The 23,240-nt window shown below is 47.2% G+C and overlaps 1 protein-coding gene across 2 annotated transcripts in view; it reads left to right on the top strand.

Annotated features, from left to right (window-relative positions):
- ZNF598 (zinc finger protein 598, E3 ubiquitin ligase) overlaps positions 1-23,240 on the top strand; it is a 489,260-nt gene that overhangs the window by 302,995 nt on the left and 163,025 nt on the right. For both annotated transcript variants that reach the window (XM_069647319.1, XM_069647320.1), the window contains exons 6-7: positions 2,502-2,628; positions 20,682-21,172. In XM_069647319.1, coding sequence (XP_069503420.1) covers positions 2,502-2,628; positions 20,682-21,172 — 618 coding nt within the window. The remainder of the gene's footprint in view (positions 1-2,501; positions 2,629-20,681; positions 21,173-23,240) is intronic.

Genomic DNA, 23,240 nt, shown 5'->3' with positions numbered 1-23,240 from the left:
GGAACTCTTTCCCCCCCCATCCTGTCCTGCAGAGGCCTACATCAGTGAATCTTGCTTTCTTCATCGCCCAGGGTTGCATGTTGCATCTGGACCTGACATGAAGAATCCTTGCCACCACAGCTCCTGGGAACCTCTCACTGGAACCAACAGCAAGAAATCCAACCACCAGCTACTCAAGTCATTTGGGAAACTGTCAGGGAGGTAAGTAAACAAAGCAGTTAACACTCCCCACCAGTCCTCCATATGGTAACATTGGGTCCCAGTCAGTTTGTATTACAATGCCTAACACACTTTGACATTTGGGCACAATGCTCCATTCGTCTTAGGGATTGGACTGCTGAAGTTGGGGAAATGCACTTGTGACTTGTGTAACGGTTGACCTCCTATCTCTGTACTGTAAAAAGTCCTGCTTCTTAAAAAGAAGTGAATGCATGTTGCCATTAAACCAAGTTTTTCACAACGGCTGCTGGGAGAGTGGCTAGACCGCTCCTTGGAGTGAAACTTATCGGAATCTCTCCTCAACCACAGATGCAGTATACACATTTCCAGAATACTTAACATACTCCCTTGTGTTCCCTTCTAAGTCGTTACCCAAAGTACAAATGGGTTGTCCCTATACAAGGCAATCTAATTCCCACAATCCCAATGGCTGCCATTCACTGCAGCACCTCTCGCTTGAATATACAATTTACATGACGTTGCAGATACAAGCCCAACCCTCTTCTTTAGTTTTAACCTGCAAAACACCCAATCCTTATATGGTATACAATACATTTTTAGTACAGCTTTCTACTCTGTCATAGACATGCAATGCTAAATCTGGCATTCGTGATTTATGTATGGACACTTTTATGAGGCTTTGGAGACCTTTAATAAAAAAAAAGGCTGCTTGGAGCACTGGCTGTTTCTCCAAGCATTCCGACACTCTACATATCTATTCTTGGCGTTCTCTTGCCGTACCCGACCATTAATACAATTCATGTGGCCTCTGTTCCTATAATTTTTTCTCTGGTAACCTTCTTATAGGTCCACTGTCGTTTTCTGTTCCCAGTCACTCTGTTCCAAATTTTGCTACCATCCTTAGATTGACAGTGCCAGGTGGCCAACACTCCCTGGACACTGCTTAACAGATTTTCCATGCCGAAAAATCCAGGGCCTGTGTTTCTCATTCTTTTTTGATGTCCAGATAGCCATTCCAATGTGGTTGCAGCTATCACTTTGCAAACTGATAGCACTTCCTTGGCCAGCCAGCTTGAACAAAAATGTGTGCACTTTTATTTTCATTTAGCATACTCAAGCCTACCGCAATGGATTTCCCATTCAAAAGCCTTTCATTATATGAAACCACTGTGCTTAAAATTTCATTGTGCTAAATTGCACACTCTGTTCCCATAATATGTTCATACAATTCTATGTTGCTACTTGTATGCACATTTAAAATGTCATATTAGACACAAAGTAACAATAAAAAATAACCTTTAACAGCCCTCTATTAAATATTCTAAATGAATGCCCACTGCAACATTGTAACTATATTGCATCCATTCGTAATGTTAATATGGTACGAATATTGTAAATATTCCAATCCTATTTGGAAGAAAATCAATCTACCCCAAAACTTCCATCTTTACTGCAATAATTTACTTGCCTCCTGTGTTTGTCATTTGAATGCATTTTAAGAACCTTTTGTGAATGTATAGGTCTTGAGTATTGTCCGACAATATCACATGCTAGTTTAATTTTCTTAGTGTGTGCATAGACCTAGAATAAACATTGTATTTTTATACATTCATGTCTAAATTGAATCATTGTGTATTCTACTGTGTGAACTCCTTGAGAACCCCTGACCCCGTCCATTCTCTCCTGAGAATAGTCTTGACTGCTCTTCATGTTTCCCTTGATTGGGTTTTGGCTAACCTTGGAGTTTCCTGTTCACTATAACTAAGGTGGTCTCCTAAAATGTCAGTCCACCAGGCCAGATTCGAGAATTCCATCTGAACAGCCCCTTACTTTGACATTACTAGTAAGCTCACAGCACACATAATTGCAGTAAACTGTACTGAACATTTCCACATTTGCCCCAAATATGGAGAGCACGCACTATTGGGGAAACTCTGCCTTTGCAAATTGAAACAAGACCAAACATGTACTAGCCCCACAGAGTCTCAGAACTTCACATTGAGATGAAGCTTCCCAAATCATCAGGACAAAATGAATGCATTTACACAGGGCAACACCTGTTTCACTGTTATTACCTAATAAAAGTAACAAGTCTCTAATTTCTCAATTTGCACCATTGTGTCCCTGCCATTGTTCGTGTACTGAAATTCTGGGAATACAGCATGTAACTACTGCAACATAGAATTATATGCATCAATTGTATAGCAAAAATCACCACATCAACTCTGTTTTACTGACCTGCTTAAAATGGCACAGAGGTAGCGAGTTAGTCCACAGTAATACTTCAATCTGTGTAATTATGCACTGAACATTTCTTGCAGGTATAATAGGTGGTGAGGATTATGACGAAGTTGACCGGTTTAACAGACCTAGTGGAAGTGGAAGGCCAGCTCGGGGAGGAAACAGAGGAGGGCAACCTAACAAAAGAGGCAGCTGGAGGTACAAAAGGTAAGCAATCCAACTGTGGCAACCCGATTTTTCCACTTGAATTTTGGGAAAGAATAGTAATGTTTGCTCAACTGTGTCTGTGTCCAAGGGAATTTATTAATTTTGGCTTGAAAGTTAATTTCAGATGAGATATTGATGACTATGTAGGAAGCCCTGCTTGATATAAACCTATATTGCAGGAAAAACACTGTCAATTGTGCACAGAAAAACATATCTTGGGAGGATAGCTCGGGGGCAACGTGCTCGCCTGGGCAACAAGACGACACGGAGCAACACAGGTCCGATCCCCTGGACCACCCTTAGAAACCTTTGGGTATGAAGTGCGTTATAAATAACCAATCATTTCATTTCATGTTCATCCGATTGCATTAACTCTGCATGCATGAGTTTATTTGGGGGGGGCTTTGTCGCCTAAGAATCATGAAGAATGTCCATAGTCAAGGCTTGTGACCTCTGTTGACTGTTCAAATAGAACATCTGTGATCAGGGAGCCATGGACCCGCTCTGTATTTAGAAATCGCCATTGGATTTCTTGCGTGATCACCTTTGAATATTTGGACTACGTGAAAATCTGTTTGCATTAACTTTCGTGTGGGCCTAGGGGAAAACGTACTGGAAGCTGTAGCTGTTGCTTGCAGTTGCAATATGGTCCCTTTGAGCACTGGAGATTGTGGATATGTTGCCTGGTGGATTAGGGAGGGGTAGAGCGAGAGTTGTTAATTACTGGCAAGCCCCTTTGACACACTGATCTGTTATTGTTGAGGTGATAGTGGATAAAGCCTTGGCTGCCCAATGTTGTCATGTTGGATGGGACTTTCCTTTGTTCAGGGTATTTTCTCTACAGAGAGGAGGGACAGGAAGACTTTGGGATTGAATAAAAATTCAGCATGCTGTCAAAAGGACAGGCAGACTCTAGAATGTTGAGGTTGGGCACAGAATACAATATTTTATTCCAGGTTTGAGATGCACAGTTTAGTTTATTATTTGTATAGCGCAACCTAACCCTGAGGTATCTGGGCGCTTAAACATGGAACATATGTTGCAGATACATTATACAGGATGGAGACATTTACAATAATGTTGCAGTATATGCAACGCAAGGACATTGTGAAGACCAGGTTACAAAATGGTCATGGCAATAGGCATCGAAATAGTACAGATACAGTAGTTAAAACAGGCAAGCAGCTCTTATTCCAGCTACTGGTGATGCATTTCTGAGCGGTAGAGAACTAAGGTTGCTGCCCTTCACTTTGGATCTAAAAGACAAAAAGGAGGGTTCTGCTCTGATGTCTGTGGGGAGCGAGTTCCAGCATTTAAATGCTAGCACAGGGAGGAAGCTCGATCCTCCAGCTGTTTCAGGTTGAACTTGGGTATGTTAAGGCAGTGTAGATAAGGAGCTCTGGTAGGTCTGGTGCAGCTATGCCTTGAGAATTTGGCAGTTGGGTATTCGGGTGTTTTCAAGGACAGGCATTTGTGAGAGATGACAAGGGTGCGTAGTTTGATTCTGTCATGTACCGGTAGCCAGCGTACTTCTCGTCGAATGTGATTCGCACTTGGTATGTTTAAAGTGCATCGAAGGGCATTGTTCTGGAGAACTTGTAATCTGTTCAAGTTGTGATTGGTGTTACAGTAATCCAGTTTGGACAAAATCAGTGCCCTAGCTAGGGTGAGGCAACTGTTGGTGGACTGAAAGGGTTTGCCGGTGTTAATTAGTTTTAGTGTAGGCTGTGGTGGAGGCTGTAGAGTTTATTTGCTTTTTAAGTGATGGTGGAATCAAGGTAGACACCAAGGGTTTTGACCTCTTTGGCTCCCTTGATGATATTGCTCTCAATGGTGAAATATTGGTAGCGGGGGTCAACTTTGTTGAGACTGGCCTGGGTGCGGACGACCAGCAGTTCCGTCTTGTCAGTCATCGTTTAGACAGAGGTTGCATTTAGCAATCCAGCCCTGTATTTCTAGATAGATTTCATTGAGTTTTATAGTATCTTTTTCATAGCATCCAGTGAGTGTAATGAGGACCTGGATGTTGTCTGAGTAATTTGTGTACATAACACCCAGATCATCAAGACAATCAAAGATGAGCTTAATAAAGATATTAAGTGTGGGTGAAACACAAGACCCTTGGGGGACTCTGCACTCTGCAGCAGCCATAGAGGTGTTTGATCAGGAATGGCTGGTCAACCAGGTCAAAGGCTGTTGGTGGATCCAACAAGAGCAGGATGGCCTGGGTCTAAAGACGGATTGTCGAAAGCCTAGAAGGTTGTCTTCCAAATGTTGCTGAATTTGGAGATGGGCCACTCTATCTAAGATCTTCAGGAGAAAAGAGTTGGTTGGTATGTTGATATCTAGGTTGGGTTTGTTGAGTAAGGGCATGACCCAAGCTTCTTTGAGGTTGTTGGGGACTGAGGAGTTCTTGAAGGAAAAGTTGATCAAGGCAGTGATGAAGGGTGCCAGTGCTTTAGCACTGTGCTTGATAACTGACGCTGGGCAGGAGTCACCTTGGCAGTTAGATGGTTTGTGGCTCGCAATTATGTTTACCACTTCTTCTGTGGTTATTGGGGGAGAAAGGGAATAGGGAGCAAGATGGCAGATGTGGGCTGGGCGCATTACGTGAGTAGGCAATAGGAGCGCGGCTAGCCTGTTTTGTCTCCATCTTCGCTTTCAGAAGTGCTATCTTGTCTGAAAAGGCTTGATGGATGTTGACACACCAAGCTTTGTCCTTAATACAATCGTCAATGAGTTAATACAGTTGTCCAATGACTGCAATGAGTGTGATGTTTGTCCCTTCCACAACTTTATTATTTTTTTTTTGCCAGACTTTGAACAAAAATACCGGTCCGATAATGAGGGTTTCGAGGCTTTCGATAAACGTTCCCCAATTTCATATTGTTACTCTCCCGTCCCCTTTTCTCCATACTGTATGGGCGTTCGTCGCTAGGAACGGGAGACGGAACCTTTTTCACCAGAAAAAACCTTCTTCCCTTTACATTTAGAGGCGCACAGGGGTGCGGCCCTGGGAGCAAGCGCTCCCCTGACTCCGTCCAGCAGCGCCACACCTCCGTCCCCTTTTCCGTGTCGACGGGAACAGGCCGATTTCACCAGCGCTCTGGGTTTGGTTTCGGCCAAGTAATTCCACATGCTCTTGCCCGGATACTTTCTTCTGTCTTTTTGTCTTCTTTTATCAATCAGGTACTCTGTCCTCTAGTGCCCCGCTCCTCCCCGGCGCATGTCGACTTCAGCAGGTGTCCAGCCTGTGAGGGTCTTTTCCCTACATCCCATCCCCACGCTCTTTGCCGCTGCTGCCTTGGCCCAGACCACAGATTGGAGGGTTGTACCGCGTGCAACGCATTTTCATCGCATGCTCTGAAGAACAGACTAGCTAGATGGCAGGAGCTCTTCAGGAAGTCGCCTCCAGAGGACTTGAAGGACTTTGTCAGACATAAGTCGAGGCCCAAGGGAGGGCCGCTCTTTTCCAGCGCACCCCGCAAGGGCGACTCCTTCCCAAGGAAACGCCTGGACAAGAGGAACCTCTCGGGTTCTCGTACCAGCACGGGTACAGAGTCTAGCTCAGCTACCGGCCTCCAGGTAGATCCTTTCCGAGACAGTGCTGAGGGACCGCAAGGTTCTTTTACTGCGTGTACCCCCGAGGGGCTATGCCCTTCTACCGGCAACATGGCCGAGGGGGCGCCTGCACGCAGCACTACCGGCAACTCTGCCTAGGGCGACACGCCTACCAGGTCTCGACCTGAGGTGCAGGGTAAGTCTCGTGCTGCTGGGCCCAGTGACCAAGCACCACGACTTCAGCACGTGGCATGCAGCTCGACAAGATGGCCACCGTGCCTGACAAGATGGCCGCTTGTCCGATACCGCCCTGAGGAACGAAGCAGGTGGGAGAAAGAGTTACATGGTGCGACGTGGCGTACAGCTTGTCCATCAGTAGTGCATAGCAGGTTTCCTCTGCAACCAGCTAGACGGAATACAGACCAGCCCTAGCAGCTGCCTGCTATCCTGTCAATATCAACTGCCACCCCACCGGCCAGCGAGGACAGGTTCTTTGAAAAGTTCCTCAAACTCATGAGATCTCCTCAGATGGGGGCCACCCTCGAGGATGTTATCGGGGACATACTCCTCCGGCCCATCCGCCTGCGCCCATAGTCTATTCTTCCTATGGCTCCAGTGCCACAGGCCCCGGTGCAGCCCATGCTGGCTCCTTAGATTCCAGCTCCCCTGCCTCCCACAGTTCAGGCCGTTCCGTACCAGCCTCCGGCTCTGGTCTCCACACCTCAGCCCTGTGCGCTCAGCATTCCTCCACCCGCTCCGGACCAGCCGGACGCACTGGTGGACATAGACGAGGAAGAAGCCCCCAACACACCATCGTCGGCCTAGACCTTCCACAAACGACTTGCAGGTCTGGCAGACTACTTGGGCCTTCCTCAACCCGAAGTCTAACAACTGGAGGCGGTGGTGCTTGCCTAGGTCTTCCCTCTACGCCCCATGGCTAGAACAGGGATTCCGATGCTGAAGGACGTTGTTGCCTTGGCCAAAAAGGGGTGGCTCAAACCCCACTCAGTCCAGCCAGTCAATCGACGCCTGGATGCAGAATATAGGCAAATGCTGTCTTGCTGTCGGCCCACCCTCAACCGCACTCTTCAGTGATTGCTGCAGCGTCACTCTACTCAAAGTCTCAGTTGTCTTTGGCCAACTCGTCCTTGGCGCTGCTAGGCAAGAAGGAGAAGATCTTGAAGGCGTACGGGAAGCTTTATTCCAACGCTTCTCTGCATCTTCGTCAAACCAACACAGATGCCATGCTAGCAGCCGTTAACCAGAGGCGCTGGCAGGAAATGGCAGACTTTCTTCCAGAACTTCTGGTGCAGAGCCAGTCACGTTTCAAGACTGGACTGGCAGAGGCTAAAATGGTGCTGCAAGACATCATGGAGTCCACCGTGGCCCACATTGACCCCTCTGGCCGGGCCATATGTATCGCCACGGACATGAGGACAGCCTGGCTTCGGGCTACTAAATTCAACCCAGATGTCTGTAGTATCGATCAAACAGCAGAGACAGTTAAGCAGGAGACACACTGACACAGGTAAGTAGAAAAGGTGAATTTGCTTTATTGTTTCAGGGTACAAGTAGGAAAGGGAGGTAGGAAGCTATATGAAACGCATCCTTTCCAGTTGATCTTCCACCCTGTAATACTCAACTGTCACTGCTGGAACCTTGAGCACACATGAAGATTCCAGCCAGGTAAACCTTCTGTAGCTTGCAATGATGTGCTAAAACAAGCTCAATACTACACATCCCCCTTCGTTACAGAATAAACACACTTTAGCCAAAACACGCATCAAACTTAAAACAAGCTTACCATCAACCATACCAAACACAAACTACATTCATAACCCCCATGGCGTATCAACATTCACATATCTAATATTCTAACACCAACACAACATTTCTGAACAACCACATAACCGCCACTCCCAGGGTCTCACATCTGGCACATGCAAGCACAAACCACACACAAAACCACTTTCAGTCACCAACTAATCGTACTCTCCTCCCACCCCGCCTGCCAAAAAGGGACTCTGGCCTTCCACGCCCGCAGCACAAACTCAACCATCCAGGAGACAAACTACTAACCATCCGTAACCATACCAAAGTAACATAATCTACGTAACCACTCCCAATCCACCATCCATACACTGCACAGAAAACCTGCCATCAACTAATCAAATTACAATCACATGTATACCAGACACAACCACTCGGCACACCCTACCTCGAAGAAACATATAAAAGTGGGAAAGTGAAGGAAAAGGCACAAACGCAACTGCCAAAGAGACAGAACTCCAAGAAAACAGTGACAAAAGATTGATCAAGCCTTCATCAAAGTGGTAGTCCTAAAACTATGCACGCATGTCTTTAATTAGCTCAACACGAAACACGTGTTGTTACTTTCAAACCGCCCTTGTCGTTCACGGTTCAATATAATCATTGGGGTGCACCCTTGCAGTCGTCATAAATAATTATATGAAGGCCCATTTCAATACACCACAATGGGCTACTCTTCACAAAGAGCTTCTCAGTATCATGAATCCTCCATAAGCACGCACATTTGCACTGTGCATCACATTTCACACTGCATCATATATCCCACAACCTAGGGCTTAGGAGCTTCTCAGTATTATATCATTGGGCTATCATTCCATAAATACTTAAATACGTGCCCATTTCACAATATCATTCGAATTCAAAAACTAATTTCATTTAGAATATACATAAGTACGCCATACACTAAGTACCATAACATTTCACCATATAAATAGAATACATTTCTTAAATCATCTACACTGAAATGCTTGAAAGAAACCCTTAGACATCGGCATCTGTATTATATAAACCTGAAGAAAATGTCCACCTGCAAAAAATAGTTATTTCAATATTATTTAAACAGAATCCAACTGTAAAATAACATGTAATCATCTCAATATACGTAACACTGCTCCCAAGTATGCCCATTTGTATAAGCATTCACACACACACACACACACCACCCCCCCCCCATATTAACGTATCATTAACATTCTACTACCAGATATTTCTCCCCTCTTTAAAAGGCACCTTCCCAGCCAGGCACAGAGGAGAGAATGCATACAGTACTGTCATAGTAAATAATCATCCTGGCGTTGTATTCCTAGAAAACGCACCATTTCATTGTGAATGCACGTTACTGCCATACCCCAACAAATGATCAGGGCATCATATACAAAACCTTTCCAATGCTGACATTGCAATAGTACTGAAATCCGACTTTTTTCTTTTTTTTTTTTTTAATAAAAAGAAATTTGTTCACCCATTTCTGTATTCCATTGCTGCAGATGCTGCGTTGCAAGTTCGATCGCCGCAGCTACCAGACAGGTTCCATAAATAATTTGTCTTGCCATTTTCTCCCGTCGAAACACCAGCGGTTGATGGCCGTATGCCCTATTAAACTAATGTATAGCCCGAAACAGGGAAATCCTTTCCCCCGCAGCAAAGTAGCAAATCTTTTATTTTTCTTGCATGCAACAGAGGATTCTTCGGCTTGCGGTACGTCCGCAGTCGTCATCACGTCGAAGAAACAAATAATGATCACATCCGCATATGTCACAGCGTTGGGCCACGTCCGCACGGCCATTCCTGTTTTTTTTTTTTCATATTCGGAGGAACGTAACACTAAGATTGGAACACCTCTGAGTTCCCAAATTCCATTGTATCACCACGCTCCTTCACCACTCATCTTCATTTTGGCTGGGCCACTTTATTCTGGCATCATTTTCACCATATTGGTGGCCTCTACTCTTCATCTGACGCTGCTCCATACCCCATAAGGGTCCATAAAGAAATCCTTGTCGCCACTTGTAGTATTATGTATCAAGCAGCAGAGACAGCTTTCACTCAACCACCGATGAGGAGCTAGATAAAAAGAAAAACAGCAAACTGCAAAGTCTTTATCCTTACGAAGGCCACGCCCAAGGCGTACACCCAATCACATCAACGCTCCGACAAGGGGCGGACATTCAGAGGGTTCTGCGGTTTCCAAGAACGGCGGTCCAGGCAGCCTGACCGTTCACTGAGTCAACACTGGGGCAAACAACAAAAGGGGGTCAGGGGGAGTAAGGGCTTTTTTTTCAGTCCCCCTCCTCCGCAACAGCCTCAGGAGGAAAGAGGGCCTGACGTGCCCCTTCGGGTACACCTGTCTCCAGTGGGCGGGGGGAGGCTTGCCCTTCACGCACAGTTTTGGTGTCAGAGGTTTGCGGACCCCTGGATCCTCTCAGTAGTATCCACAGGGTGCCGCTGTTATAATGTTAAGCATCTCTTCATTCCACCTGGAATGAGAATGCTCTCCTCCCCATGTTCCACCACGGAACGCTTCAGCTCACTCCCCAACTGGCAGCCCTCGTCTCCGGGGGCCGTTGACTAAAGCTCTTTGCTTACCCACCTCGCCTCTTCACTTTATTTCATTGGCGACAAGGCTTATCTCCCCCAGTTCCCCAGTGAGCAACAGCCGGCCCCCGGAGCTCCTCCGCGTTCCTGGCAGTATCCACGGCGGCATCATCCTCGGCGCCCCGCCCCCCCCCGGCGGCCCTCTATCACCGCGGCCTCCCCGATGCTTCTACACTGAATGAGAAGAGGCCAGGCCGCCGGCAGCAACTCGGCAACAGAGAGAGAGAACGTGAGAGGTACAAAATGTTCATTTTTGGGGCGTAAAATCTATCCTCCGCAACGAACATATTGCGCGAGCGCGCATCCTTCGACTCGCCGACAAATGGCAGTCAGAGGAAAGGACCTCGCTGCGTGCCGTACGTGCGGCCATTTTGGGCAGGCCCAACCTTGTTGCCACGGCGACGACACCGCGGATCTCCAGCTGCACTTGACCATCAAATCACCAGCTGTCATCCAGATGGTCAAACCAGCTGTTTATCCCGGAAACGAAAGAAATATCTGATTTAATAGAGGGAGACACTATTTAGCAAAGCAACTACTGAATTGATAGTGCTTTATATTTAAAAAAAAAACTGAGATGTTTTAACACGATAACACCACTGAATAATGGGCTGACAGTACACCAGACAGCCACATATCATCAGTCAGCCATCCACAGCAACTAAGTACGCCACTGAGAACACCCACAGTGCCATAACCCACCACTGCAACGCAGCTCAACCCACAAAGCCTTCACCATCCTCAGAGCCAGTCATGCAGAACGTGCCACACCCCACCAAGTTTCTTCCCTGCTCTGGAACACCAACCTGCCCTTGGGAGCAATGGCTTGACAGCTTCCAGATATATCCCAGGGCCATAGGCGGGAGTAAATTTAACGACGACCTCAAAGAAGCAACCCTTCTGAACTGCTTAGGAAGTGAGGGCCTGAGGTTATTCAGGGCGCTTCCGGAACCAGATGGTGCAGGTGGAGACAGCAATCGGAAATTTGACACTGCCTTGACTAAGCTCACCAAACATTTCGGCAGCAAGACAAACGTGGTGCTGGAAAGGTACAAGTTCTTTTCTCGGAAGCAGGCTAAGGGTGAGTCAGTCGATACCTACCTAGCTTCCCTCAGAGTACTGATGTCCACGTGCGAATTCACAGGCGTTGGTGACGAGTACTTAAGAGACCAGCTTGTGCCCAATGTTGCTGATCCCCCCCGCATACAGCAAAAACTGTGGCAGACAGAATCCCTCGTTGGACCAGGCCACTGAAATAGTGAGGAGTATGGAATTTGGGGATCATTGCATGAAGGAGAGACTGGCCCTTAAAGAAGGTGTTGAAGTGAAATATGTGGAAGGCACCTCTGACTATGATCAAGATGGCACGTTAGTAGCGGCTGTGAGAAGTGTACCCCAAAAGACTAGAGGAAACTCCAGAAGAGGGAGAGCATCAGCCTATGACAACCAAAACCCCACGCTCTGCCAGAAGTGCGGGTGGTATAAACGCCACGACGCTGGGAAAATGTGCCCAGCTAATAATGTTGAATGCTACAAATGTGGCCAGTTGGGCCATTTTGCCAAAGTCTGCCGAAACAACCGAGGAACACCAGGTAGATCTGGCAACGGCAGCAGACGACCTGTCAACAGACACGGGTCCGTGATGACAGTGGACTATGATCAAATGTCAGACAACATGTTATCCGTCAATCTGACACACCCACAAGTGCAAATCCTCACGGTCACTTCCTTCCAAGAATCAAGCGGTCCATGGGTCAAGATGTACGTCAACGACATACCTTTGAAAGTAATGGTGGACACAGGATCCCCCTATACCATGGTGGACCTTGAAATCTTTGTGAAGGTACTCTCTGGCAAAGGTGGCAAAGTTCATAATCTACGAAGCTCTCTGGTGAGAGCCATGGGGTACGGAAAGACCCCAATTGACATCATTGGGTACACATGGATCAAGCTCAAGTTTCATGACAGGCAAACATACTGCAAGTTGTTTGTAGCCAATAACTGGTCCTCTGTAGTAGGATGGGAAGAGCAAGCAGCCCTCCAAGTGAAAATTCATCCCGGGGAAGATATCCCTGTACTGAGTGTGTTAAAGAATAATACTGACATTAAATCCAACTTGGCTGAGCAATTTCCCAAAGTGTTCTGCAATAAAATCGGACTACTTAAAGGTTTCCAACACAGAATCATATTGAAAAGAGGTGCTGTCCCCGTAGTTCGAGTACGTGGAGTTCCCTTTGGAACCAAAGCAGCGCTTAAAGACTAACTCACACGTCTATGCAATGAGACCATCATACAACCCATAGAAAGTTCCGAATGGCTGGCCCCCATTGTGCTGGTAAAGAAACCCGACCATTCCATACGGATGTGTGTTGACCTGAGGGACTTAAACAAGAACATATGGGTGGACAGACGCCCACTTCCTAACATATCCGAACTTCTCTCAACCATGGATCGGCAAGTTTCTTTAGCACCTTGGACCTCTCCTCAGCATACCACCAGATTGCTCTGGATGACAACTCTAAAGCCCTCACCTCCTTTGTCACACCTTTGGGAGCATACATGTTCAATAGAATGCCATTCGGGCTCGCTTCTGCCGCAGCAGTCTTCCAGAGACTCATGTCGCATCTTTTCGGAGGCCTAAATGGAGTACAATGCTTCCAGGACGATATTCTTATATCAGCCAAAACTGAGGATGAACACGATACCAAGCTAATGGGCGTATTACGAATAATCCAAAGAAGTGGACTCACCCTCAAGCTGGAGAAATGCAACATAAAGTGCAGTCCAGTTTCCTATCTTGGACATTCCATTGACGCCAGGGGCATCCGTCCCAAAAAACAACTCCTGGACACAATATTGAGTTTGGCTGAACCCACCAACAAAGACAAGTTAAAGTTTTTTTAGGAATGACGGAGTACTGCTCCAAATTCGTGAGTAACTATGCCAACAAGACGGAGAACATGAGGAATCTCATGAAGAAATCCAACAGGTTTGAATGGTCCACAGAATGTAAGAATGAATTTGAGAACCTCAAGTCCGACATCAACCGAGCTCCAGCCCTGAACATGTTTGATTATAAAGCCAGAACAATAGTGTCAGTAGATGCCAGCAAGATCGGCCTTGGTGGAGTACTAGAACAGCAACAGAATGGCAACATTGTGACCATCGCGTTCGCTTCCAGGGTACTAAGAGGTGCTGAATTGAACTATTCCACCATCGAGAGAGAGGCTTTGGCTGTCAAGTGGGTCTTACAACACTTCAGAAATCTGATTTGGGGCCTACCCATCCTCCTAAAGACTGATCACAAACCTCTAGTCAACATCCTGCAATCAAAATCACCACACCTTATTTCACCGAGAATAAGACACTGGTTTCTGGACATCGTGCAATACAATCTCCAAGTTTACTACAATCCTGGTCCACAGAATCAAGTAGCAGATTGTCTTTCCAGATTACCCACCATTGAAAACAAACAAGACGTCGAAAACGAAGATCAAGAAGAGGACAACCAACGACACATGCAGACCCAGCACATCTACAGACCCACATGATGGCGTAAGATCTAGAAATGAACTTTCTTCTGAAGAGACATACCACCCCAGACACACAAACTACGAAACTTGTCACACCAATGAGGAAAGACCAGCCCAAGTGCCTGTCGAAAAGGAATCACAAGATCATCCGGAACTTCAGCAACGATTTAATCTACTACTGACCACCAATGCCACCTTGTTAATTTCCTTTAGCCAACCATCCCATCCCTCTCTCCTTGTCTCCCCCCCACCCCCTTCCTCTCCCTTCTTCCCCTTAGGTAAGGAGATGTTATAATGTTAAGCATCTCTTCATTCCACCTGGAATGAGAATGCTCTCCTCCCCATGTTCCACCACGGAACGCTTCAGCTCACTCCCCAACTGGCAGCCCTAGTCTCCGGGGGCCGTTGAATAAAGCTCTTTGCTTACCCACCTCGCCTCTTCACTTTATTTCAGCCGCTTAACGATCCCTCCCTCTCTCTCTCCTTCCTTCCTCCCTCCCCTCCACTTCCACAGATTGGGACAGCAGCTCTGTTGGCGGAAATTCAGTCGCTCATCCAGAGCCAGACAGTGCAAGAAGTCCCAGCTTCCATGAGCTGGGATTTTCGCTCAACCTCAAGTCTCGGCTGCAGCATATGCAGAGACTGACTTTCTTGGGCCTCATCTGGGACACAAGCTCCGAGAGAGTTTTACCCTCGGAGGACAAGATCACAGCCATAAAGAGGGCCACTACTCGCTTACTCACCCGAGAAGTGGCATCGGGCTGGTGGTACCAGCATTTATTAGGTGCCATGGCAGCGGGCCTAACATGAGATTACAGCTGCACTTCGCAGCATCATGGAATCATGAGCTGGGCTCCCAAGCGGAGCTTGTCAATGTTCCTCCTCCTCTCCACTCGCATCACATGGTGCTCCAATGACTGAAACCTGCGGACGGGCAAGCCCTTCAGGCAGCCGGCCCTGCAGGTCACCATCACTACGGATCGCCCCCTCTCACGATGGCTGGGGGGGCCACTCTGGACAGCCACAGCGTCCATGGAGTCTGGACCCAACAGTCCCATATCAACTGGCTGGAACTGAAAGCCATCTGGCTAGCTCTTAAAGCTTTCCTTACGCTCATTGGGGGCAAGGTCGTCTTCATCCAGACCAACTCCAGCAGAATGTACTATGTCAACAAGCAGGGGGGGGATTGAATTGATATTTTATTTCTATTACGCTCATACACAAGTGTTTCAGAGCACGACAAGGCAAGGGAAGGGGAACAGGGCAGAACAAAACAACAATCTTACTAGGCCCAGTGACATTGAGCACGCGCAAGTGCATGGGAGAGGGGGAGGGGAGAAGTTGGAAGGAGGGGGGAGAAATGGAGAGTGCGGAGCAAAGGAGGAACGGATAAATAATAATACATTAATAAATAATAAAGGCAACAAACGATGGTAGTGCAAGTGGCAAGTGCTGGGTTTAAGGCAGCAGACAGGGCAGGTCTGATGAGTGCAGGAAGAAAAAGGGGGGGCGGTGGGTATGGGTACAGATACAAACCCCAGTGCAAGGGGTGGCCCGGAGGCAGGGAGGCAGGGTGGCAGGGTCAGCAGGCACCTGGGCTGGAGGACCGAGGGTGGCCAGGTGCACAGTGCTGAGCGAGAGCAGATCAGAGGGGGAGGTGAAGGCAGAAGCAAAGAGGAGGGTCTGGAGGTGCTTCTGGAACCAGAGATTGTTCTCCTCAAGTTTTAGAGTGGCAGGGAGGCTGTTCCAGAGGGAGACCACAGCCAAAGACCGAGATCTACCCTGTTAGGCAAAGTTTGCATGCAGTACCCTCTAGGACCACTACACACAACTATGACAACAGGTGTAAGCAAAACCAACATTTGGTATAAGTCTGTACCACACAGTTTTTGGTAGCGAGCTCAGCAACCAGGCTCATCTCAAGAGGGAATGTAAGCTGTAAGGATGTTACACAGAGGTATACAATCACAAGTATTCAAATAGACTATTATACTCCAGGTTTCTTGGTAAAACACTTATTAATTTATTACACAGTCAGTTAGAAAACATTCACTAAAAGGAGGCAATCAATATCACACAAATATACTACAATGCTTCACACTATCCGGTTCTAAGGCATTTATATTACTTGGAAGGAGGAGCAAAATGGCATTCAGAGCATTTGAAGTAGGAGCAAAAAGGCATAAGTTAATAAAATGAATAGTAGAATTATTCTTAAACAGTGCAAATGGAGTTCACCAGATGAGTTGTTCCAATGCAATAGGTAGGCCAAAGTCAATGGTCTAGAGTCTTGTATAAGTAAAAACGGTTCTGGTAGTTACACGGAAAGGTCTTTGCCACGGTTCTCAGAAGTAGTTCTTAGAAGAAAGATTCATATGTCTGGTCACAAGCTGACTAGGCCTGCAAGTTGCCAAAGTTTCACACACTTTCACAGTGAGAGGTAAGTTCTCTCGGTCGGGTTTTCACAGTACCTTATTTTGAAGAAAAAGATGCAGCTGAGGACTTCTGTTCCTGGCAGTTCCTACAGATCTTGCTGTTCCTGAGCCTCAGTCCTGGGGACAAGAGGGAGGACATCTGGGGACTCCTGCACTGCATGGGGACTGGTCACAAAGCTTGCAAATCTTCGATTCCGGTAGCTGTCGTCAAGCACACAAACTGGTGTCCTTCTTCCTGGCTATTCGGTTTCCTGTAGCACTCTGAGGACAATACAACCAGCTCCGAGAATGGTATCCAGGTGGCTTACGAGTTGATTGGTCCCACCAACTCAAAGGAAGAAGTCGTCCTTGAAGGGCTTCTCTGTCAAGATGAACTTGGCGATTCTGACCTGTAGCAGGGCTTCACCGGGAAAACAACGGTCCAGGAGTTGCAGCAGCTATCCTCTTCTAGCTCGTCTTCGGTTCATTCGTTCCAGTGGTCGAACTCTGCCTTTCCATCCAAGAGACTCACCTTTTAAACAGTTTTCTACCATTTATTCCAGCCTAGCTGCCACTCACCCAGCAGAGTGGCTGTCCTTGCCAGACAGTCAGCCAGCCAATCACGCCAGAGTGCATTTGGGTCTCCTAGGAGACTAAGCGCAGGCAGTTTTAGGCACCTCCCTCACTTCCTGCCCACCCTAGACACTCAGGCGCCAGAGCAGGTCTTCAGTCCTGAAGCCCGTCAAAGGCATAAGAACAAAGGGACCAAACCTAGTTTGGTGCACAGACAAAAACTCTAGATGGACCTTTCCAAAAAGAAATGGCGAAAAAAGACCGGGACCCGTTTAAGCAAAGGAGGCTCAGACACCACCTTGAAAAACATGGCTCCTGCGATTTAACACTACCGGTGTTCGCGGTCGAGAAAAATCATGGTAGTTTGTTGTGAAACCACTGCCACCAGCCATTTCGATAGGAAAGGGTGACTGCTACATGAGTGTCTAGACATAGGGGATACTAGATAACCCCTCACGCACTCTATTGTAAGATGGTGTGTGCTGGGTCTAGGAATTTAAAGACTAGTGAAGTCAATTTAACTTTACTTTCTCTGCGAAACAGTAGTTTATCCCAGTAAGGTATCTAAAGCTTGCTACAGCCTAAAAGGCCTCCCTGGGTCACTGCACTGAGGGTGCTGTGTAACACACATGAAAAGATGATGCCTATGGAGTTGTCTAAAACTCCATGACCAGAGAACGCAAGAGTAAAACCCACATCAAAATACATGAGAGAGTGTGAAAAAAGGCGCACACTCTCTCCAGGTAAAACAAATCAAGTCCTCAAATCCAGCAAAGTTGCTGGGAGTCTCTAAGGTGAAGGGAATTAGCACATTTATGAGAATTCTCCCAAACGTACCCCCAGCTTCTTTCTTTGAAAAACAACTGACCCTGAGGGAGGTAGAGGAGCGAAGAGCTCGAGATGGGAGGTATTGTACCAGGTCCCCTCCACTGTGCAGTCTAGCTGTCAGCATGTGGGAATGGGCCCTGCAGAACTTCATCTACCTTGCGGTCGTCCACCTTCCAGGGGGTTGGAGGGGACGGGGGGGATGGGGGAGTCCAACTTGGAGGCGGACAGGCTCGGCAGACTCGGAGCGGACAATTACGAGTGGCAATTGAACGACCAGGTGCTGCTGGAGATCTTCAGCAGATGGGGGCATCCTTGAGTGGATCTTTTTGCCTCCTGGGACCACAAGAAGTTTCAGCAGTTTGCATCTAGCAGGGCCTCGGCTCCATGGGCGACGCATTCCAGATACAGTGGAACGGCATGATAGCATATGCCTTCCCGCCCACACCCCTGGTCCATAGGGTGATCTGCAAGATAAAGGAATCTTGTCACCTCAGCATCATTCCATGATGGCTGGCGAGACAGTGGTTCTCTGAGCTTCTTAGCCTCCCAGACAGGCCACCCTTTCTCCTTCCGATGGGCCCAGCTCATCTGCTGGCGCAGTAGGGGGGCATGGTCATCCACCCCGCACCACAGAAATTAGCCCTTGCAGCGTGGTTCCTGAGCAGGTCACAGGCACCTCAGCCTATCACAGGCTAAACTAGGAATCATTCAGGACGCAATGAGCAAGTCTACCAGGAGCCAGTACAAGAGTAAATGGACTAGGTTCTGTTACTGGGTGGACTTTAAGGAGATCGACCCCCATACGTGCACGTTGGATGATGTGCTCTCCTTCTCTGTGCACCTTGCACACTCAGGCGGGTATCGGGCATCCAAGGCCTCTATAGCACGGTGGATGGTTTCGGCCATCGAGGAGGCCTATGAGGGGCTAACATGCACGCCCATGCGGTCAGAGCCAAGGCCATGGCCATTGCATGCCAATGGCAGGTCCCGTGGCAGGTCATCAGCAGGGCGGCCACCTGGGCCACCCCTTCGGCTTTCTGTAAGCATTGCTGTTTGGACGCCAGCTCTAAGTCCGACGCAGCTTTTGGACAGGCGGTTCTAAGGAATCTGTTTTCTTAAGGAGTCTTCTCTCCACCCTAGTGCTACATTCAGTTGCAATTGCTTGTGCAGTATGGAGGAAAGGGGACGCGACGTAAGAGTAATTAAGAGTTACTCACCGTAGTGACTAACATACTCTTGGTCCATAGTCCCCTTTCCTCCATACGTCCCCTCATCCTCCCCCTAATAATACTGGTGTCATTAGGCAATGTTAAATATTGACACATCAAAGGGGACTGAGGTGTGGCGCTGGTGGGCGGAGTCAGGGGAGCGCATGCTCCCAGGGCCGCACCCCTCCAAATTTATAGGCGAAGGTTTTTTTTCTGGTGAAAAAGGTTCTGTCTCTCGTCTTTAGCGAGGGACGCCCATGCTGTATGGAGGAAAGGGGACTATGGACTAAGAGTACGTTAGTCACTACGGTGAGTAACTATTAATTTCTCTGCCATAAAATAATTCTTAATATTGGTTAATGTTGAATATTTACACCTATGTGCATTGCTACATAGCTTGCTTTAAAATCCAGAGGTGGGGGGGGGGGAGTAAAAATGTGTATATCCTTTAAATGAAAAAGGAAAAGATAAAACAAGTGCATGTGAAACAGTGCAAGTTAATTCAGAAGATTTTCACGGCAGGCAGTAAAGCTGTGCCAGAATGTCAGCTTGCATTGTAGCTTACCGAGCATTTTTAATCTGATAAATAACGTACACATCACTTTTCTTGTCCTTTCTCCCTTCCCAATGTTTCTAGGTGCTAGTGGGTCGTCTATGATTTTTAGTAAAAATACCCATGAGCGAGACCTGGGATTACAATTGTATAACTTTTTTCCCCGATCATGGGATTACTGTTAATATTCGAAATGCTGAATAGAATAACAAGCCCACCCCCAAAACCTGCAAAGAGATGACACCTGGCAAAAGAAAAGGGGTTGGGTGGGTGAGGGAATCGTATCCATGTGCTCTATGCAAATTTCTCAAGTCGGTCATTTTCAATTGAGCATCTGCTTTGGCGTCGGGAGTCGGGGGAGTAGTGCCAAACAAGATATGGTCTGTCTTCCATGAAGCTTTTTTTCAGATTTTTTAAAGTGCTGTGTTTCTTGAGGCCATGGTGCCTAATATAACCCTACCCAATAGCGTTTTAGATTTCTGATAGCTCAACATTTTACTGGAAACTATACTCGCTATTGACTGTTTGAAAGTAGCAAATAGCCCCATAATGTGCAAACGGCTGCTTTCACATTTTACTTTGCAACAAACATGGAACTATATATAGTGCACCAGACAGTATGAGGGATAGTTCAACTTGTGCTTTACTCCATGCTAGCCAAACTGACAACAAGCCTCGGGGGAGCAACACGATCAAGCCAATCCCTAGATCCATAAAATGATACTTTTTGTGGTGTCTTCTAGTAAATACACAGGTCCTGCATTACCACCCCTTGAAGACCTTACCTTCAAATAGTCCAACCTGTGAGGCCAAATGTGTGTGATATTTGTTCATTGTGCATTTACATTAGTAGGTTGAGACTTCCTCTGTTTTGCAACTTTATTATTGAAGTCAGAACATGCTATGTTAGGTGTGTAATCTATTGGATCATACTAATGTTAACGTTGTGTCTCCACAGGGAAGAAGAGAACCCCGATATTGCAGCAGCCGTAAGAGCCTCAGTAGCTGCAAGCAGGCAAGAGGATAGGAGGCCTTTGGAGGACAAAAATGCAAGGCCATTACGACGGCAAGAAGAGAGGAAATCTCAGGAGGATAAAGAAGAGAGGACATCAAGAAGGCAGGAAGACAGAAGACTACTAGAAGATAGAGATGTACGACCATCAAGAATTAATGAAGAGAGGATGCCGATTGAGGACAAAGAGACACGACCTTCAAGGAGGCAAGAAGAGAGGAGGCCACCAGAGGATAAAGATGTGCAGCCATTAAGGAGGCAGGAAGAGAGAAGGCAGCTGGAAGAAAGTGATGAGAAAGTATCGACATGTAGGCGGCAAGATGAGAGGAGAGTACTGGAGGATAAAGATGGTTTTAAGCACAGAAAGAATAATCGTATAGATGCTGATGAAGAATGGCTCACAAAAAAAGATCCTAAACCAGTCCTTGAAGTTGCAGGTGGGCTTTCATGTTCTGTTGAGTGAAAGGTTTTTGATAATGCAAAATGAAATGTCAGGAATGTAGGCAAATGATGTAGGGATGGTCAGCATTGGTGCCAAAAGATGTTATGCTTTGAAAGCTTACCATACCTTTCTGTTTGTCATGTAGGGAAGAGTTGCAAATGCTTGGGATGTTAGTGATATTTTGAAGCATTTGGCATATTTAAGATGGACGTGAGATGAAATGTGTATGCGCTTGAGGAGAACCAAGTTACCATGTGTGCCATTGGGAGATATTTGAAATGCATCTCGGGGATGTGACTGGTGCTTAGATGTTTGAACTGCACAGAAGTGGCATTAAAAAGGTTTTGAGGGGACTTCAAGATGGCCGCCGGCACTGAGTAGACGTGCCGACGGTGCTCCCTAAAGGCAAACAGCGTGCCCACCACACCGCCAGGAAGACAAGAGAGGGAGCAGTGAGGAGCACTAAAACACTGGCACCCGAGTGGTAATAGTCGGTAACGAGGAGTGGGCAGAGGCCCTGTATCACGGAAAAAGAGCAAGCGGCAGAGGGAGTGCTACGTGGCCAGTCCGAGAGGCTGCAAGGGCGGTTGTATACAAATTGTTAGAGTTACAATTGCTCGAATTACAATTGACCTTTTCACAATTGACCGAATTGTGAAGGTCAATTGCAACTTATATAAGGGCGTAAACCCCCCTTTAATCCCACACCCAACGCAAAACCCAATTGTGACCCTTTAAAATCGGTCAATTGTTCATTCAAACAATTCGGGTAATACCGTAAGGCCGGCACCCATCCTGTGCTGTCGGAACCCAGGGAGGAGCAGCTGGCGGTGAGAATGAACGAGGAGTGACAGCATCCCAACCAGCAAGGAGAGCAAACCAGGGAGGGACCCACGGACCTGAAGCAGCGATGAGCCGGAGCGGACATTGGCAGAAGGTAGCGAGCAGTGATGAGGTGGTGAGTCTGGTGGGCCCCTGAAACATACCAGGGATGGGGAACAGAACAGCGACACCACACAGGACGCATTTGCACTTGGCGAGGAGTGCCCCCCACAGTGAAGTGCAGTTGGCGCAGGGAGGGGCACAGCGAATAGCCCCCCTCTGAGAGCATATCTGGGGAAGCAGAACCAAACTGGGAGGAACAGTGACATGCCCGTTAAAACCGAGTGACCAAAAGGCACATTCAGCAGACATGTGGCATCCAACCCACGGTACGCAGGTATAAAGACTTGCACAACTCGCCCTCAGCGGAGATACAGCGAGAGGGGAGAACTCGCACAACGTCCAGCTGACGAGGGCTTCTAACCCCCATAAAACATACAATTAGCAGCACGGACACACACAGAGGTGCGCAACAGGAGAGGGAAACCAAGATTACACCCTGGTCAGAGTAAGTAGGTGGGGGATTGAGAGGAAAAGCAGACCCAGTGCAGGCATAAACCGGAGAAACACCTCCCGTCTGGGAGGAGCTGGAGAAATCGGAGGTGGGTGGGGGGGGCTGTAGGCTGGCAGGACCCTGAAGCAGGTTCAAATTTAAGGGTATCTGTAAGCACCGTAGGTCCTCCAGGTAAGTTATACGTGAAAGTGCAAGAATCGGACCTAAGCAAATGAGGCTAGAGAGATCACTTATATGTTCAATAAACAGTTATTTCTTCACAAAACAATTACAGTACTATTTGCTCATAAAGTACCTTAATTCACAACGGTTCAACATCTACTCATTCCTCTCACCATACAAATACTCATTCTGCACACTAAATGGTCACTATTTATACAAAACAGGTGATTATACCTGCACATAAAACAAGCACCTCAATGTGTATTTGTTACACCTAAAGCAATAGTTCTTATATTCTTCATAGAATAGCAATGTAGATTATTCCCAAGATCTACATATGTTTCGTATTCTCTTGGCCTATTTCTAATTGGCCCAGTGGTCTTCGACCTTCTTCAGGATCAAGGTGGACATGCGTTGTGGTCTACCCTAATAACAATAGGTGAAAGATGTCTTCTGGAGCAAATCTACAAAATCAAACGGCAACAAACCATTACCCTCTAGCCTC

This window comes from Ambystoma mexicanum, chromosome 2q (genome assembly GCF_040938575.1).
Source record: "Ambystoma mexicanum isolate Mex_15411 chromosome 2q, UKY_AmexF1_1, whole genome shotgun sequence".
Lineage (NCBI taxonomy): Eukaryota > Metazoa > Chordata > Amphibia > Caudata > Ambystomatidae > Ambystoma > Ambystoma mexicanum.
The sequence above is the reverse complement of the archived record's forward strand: the minus strand, read 5'-3'. Positions and strand labels throughout refer to the sequence as shown.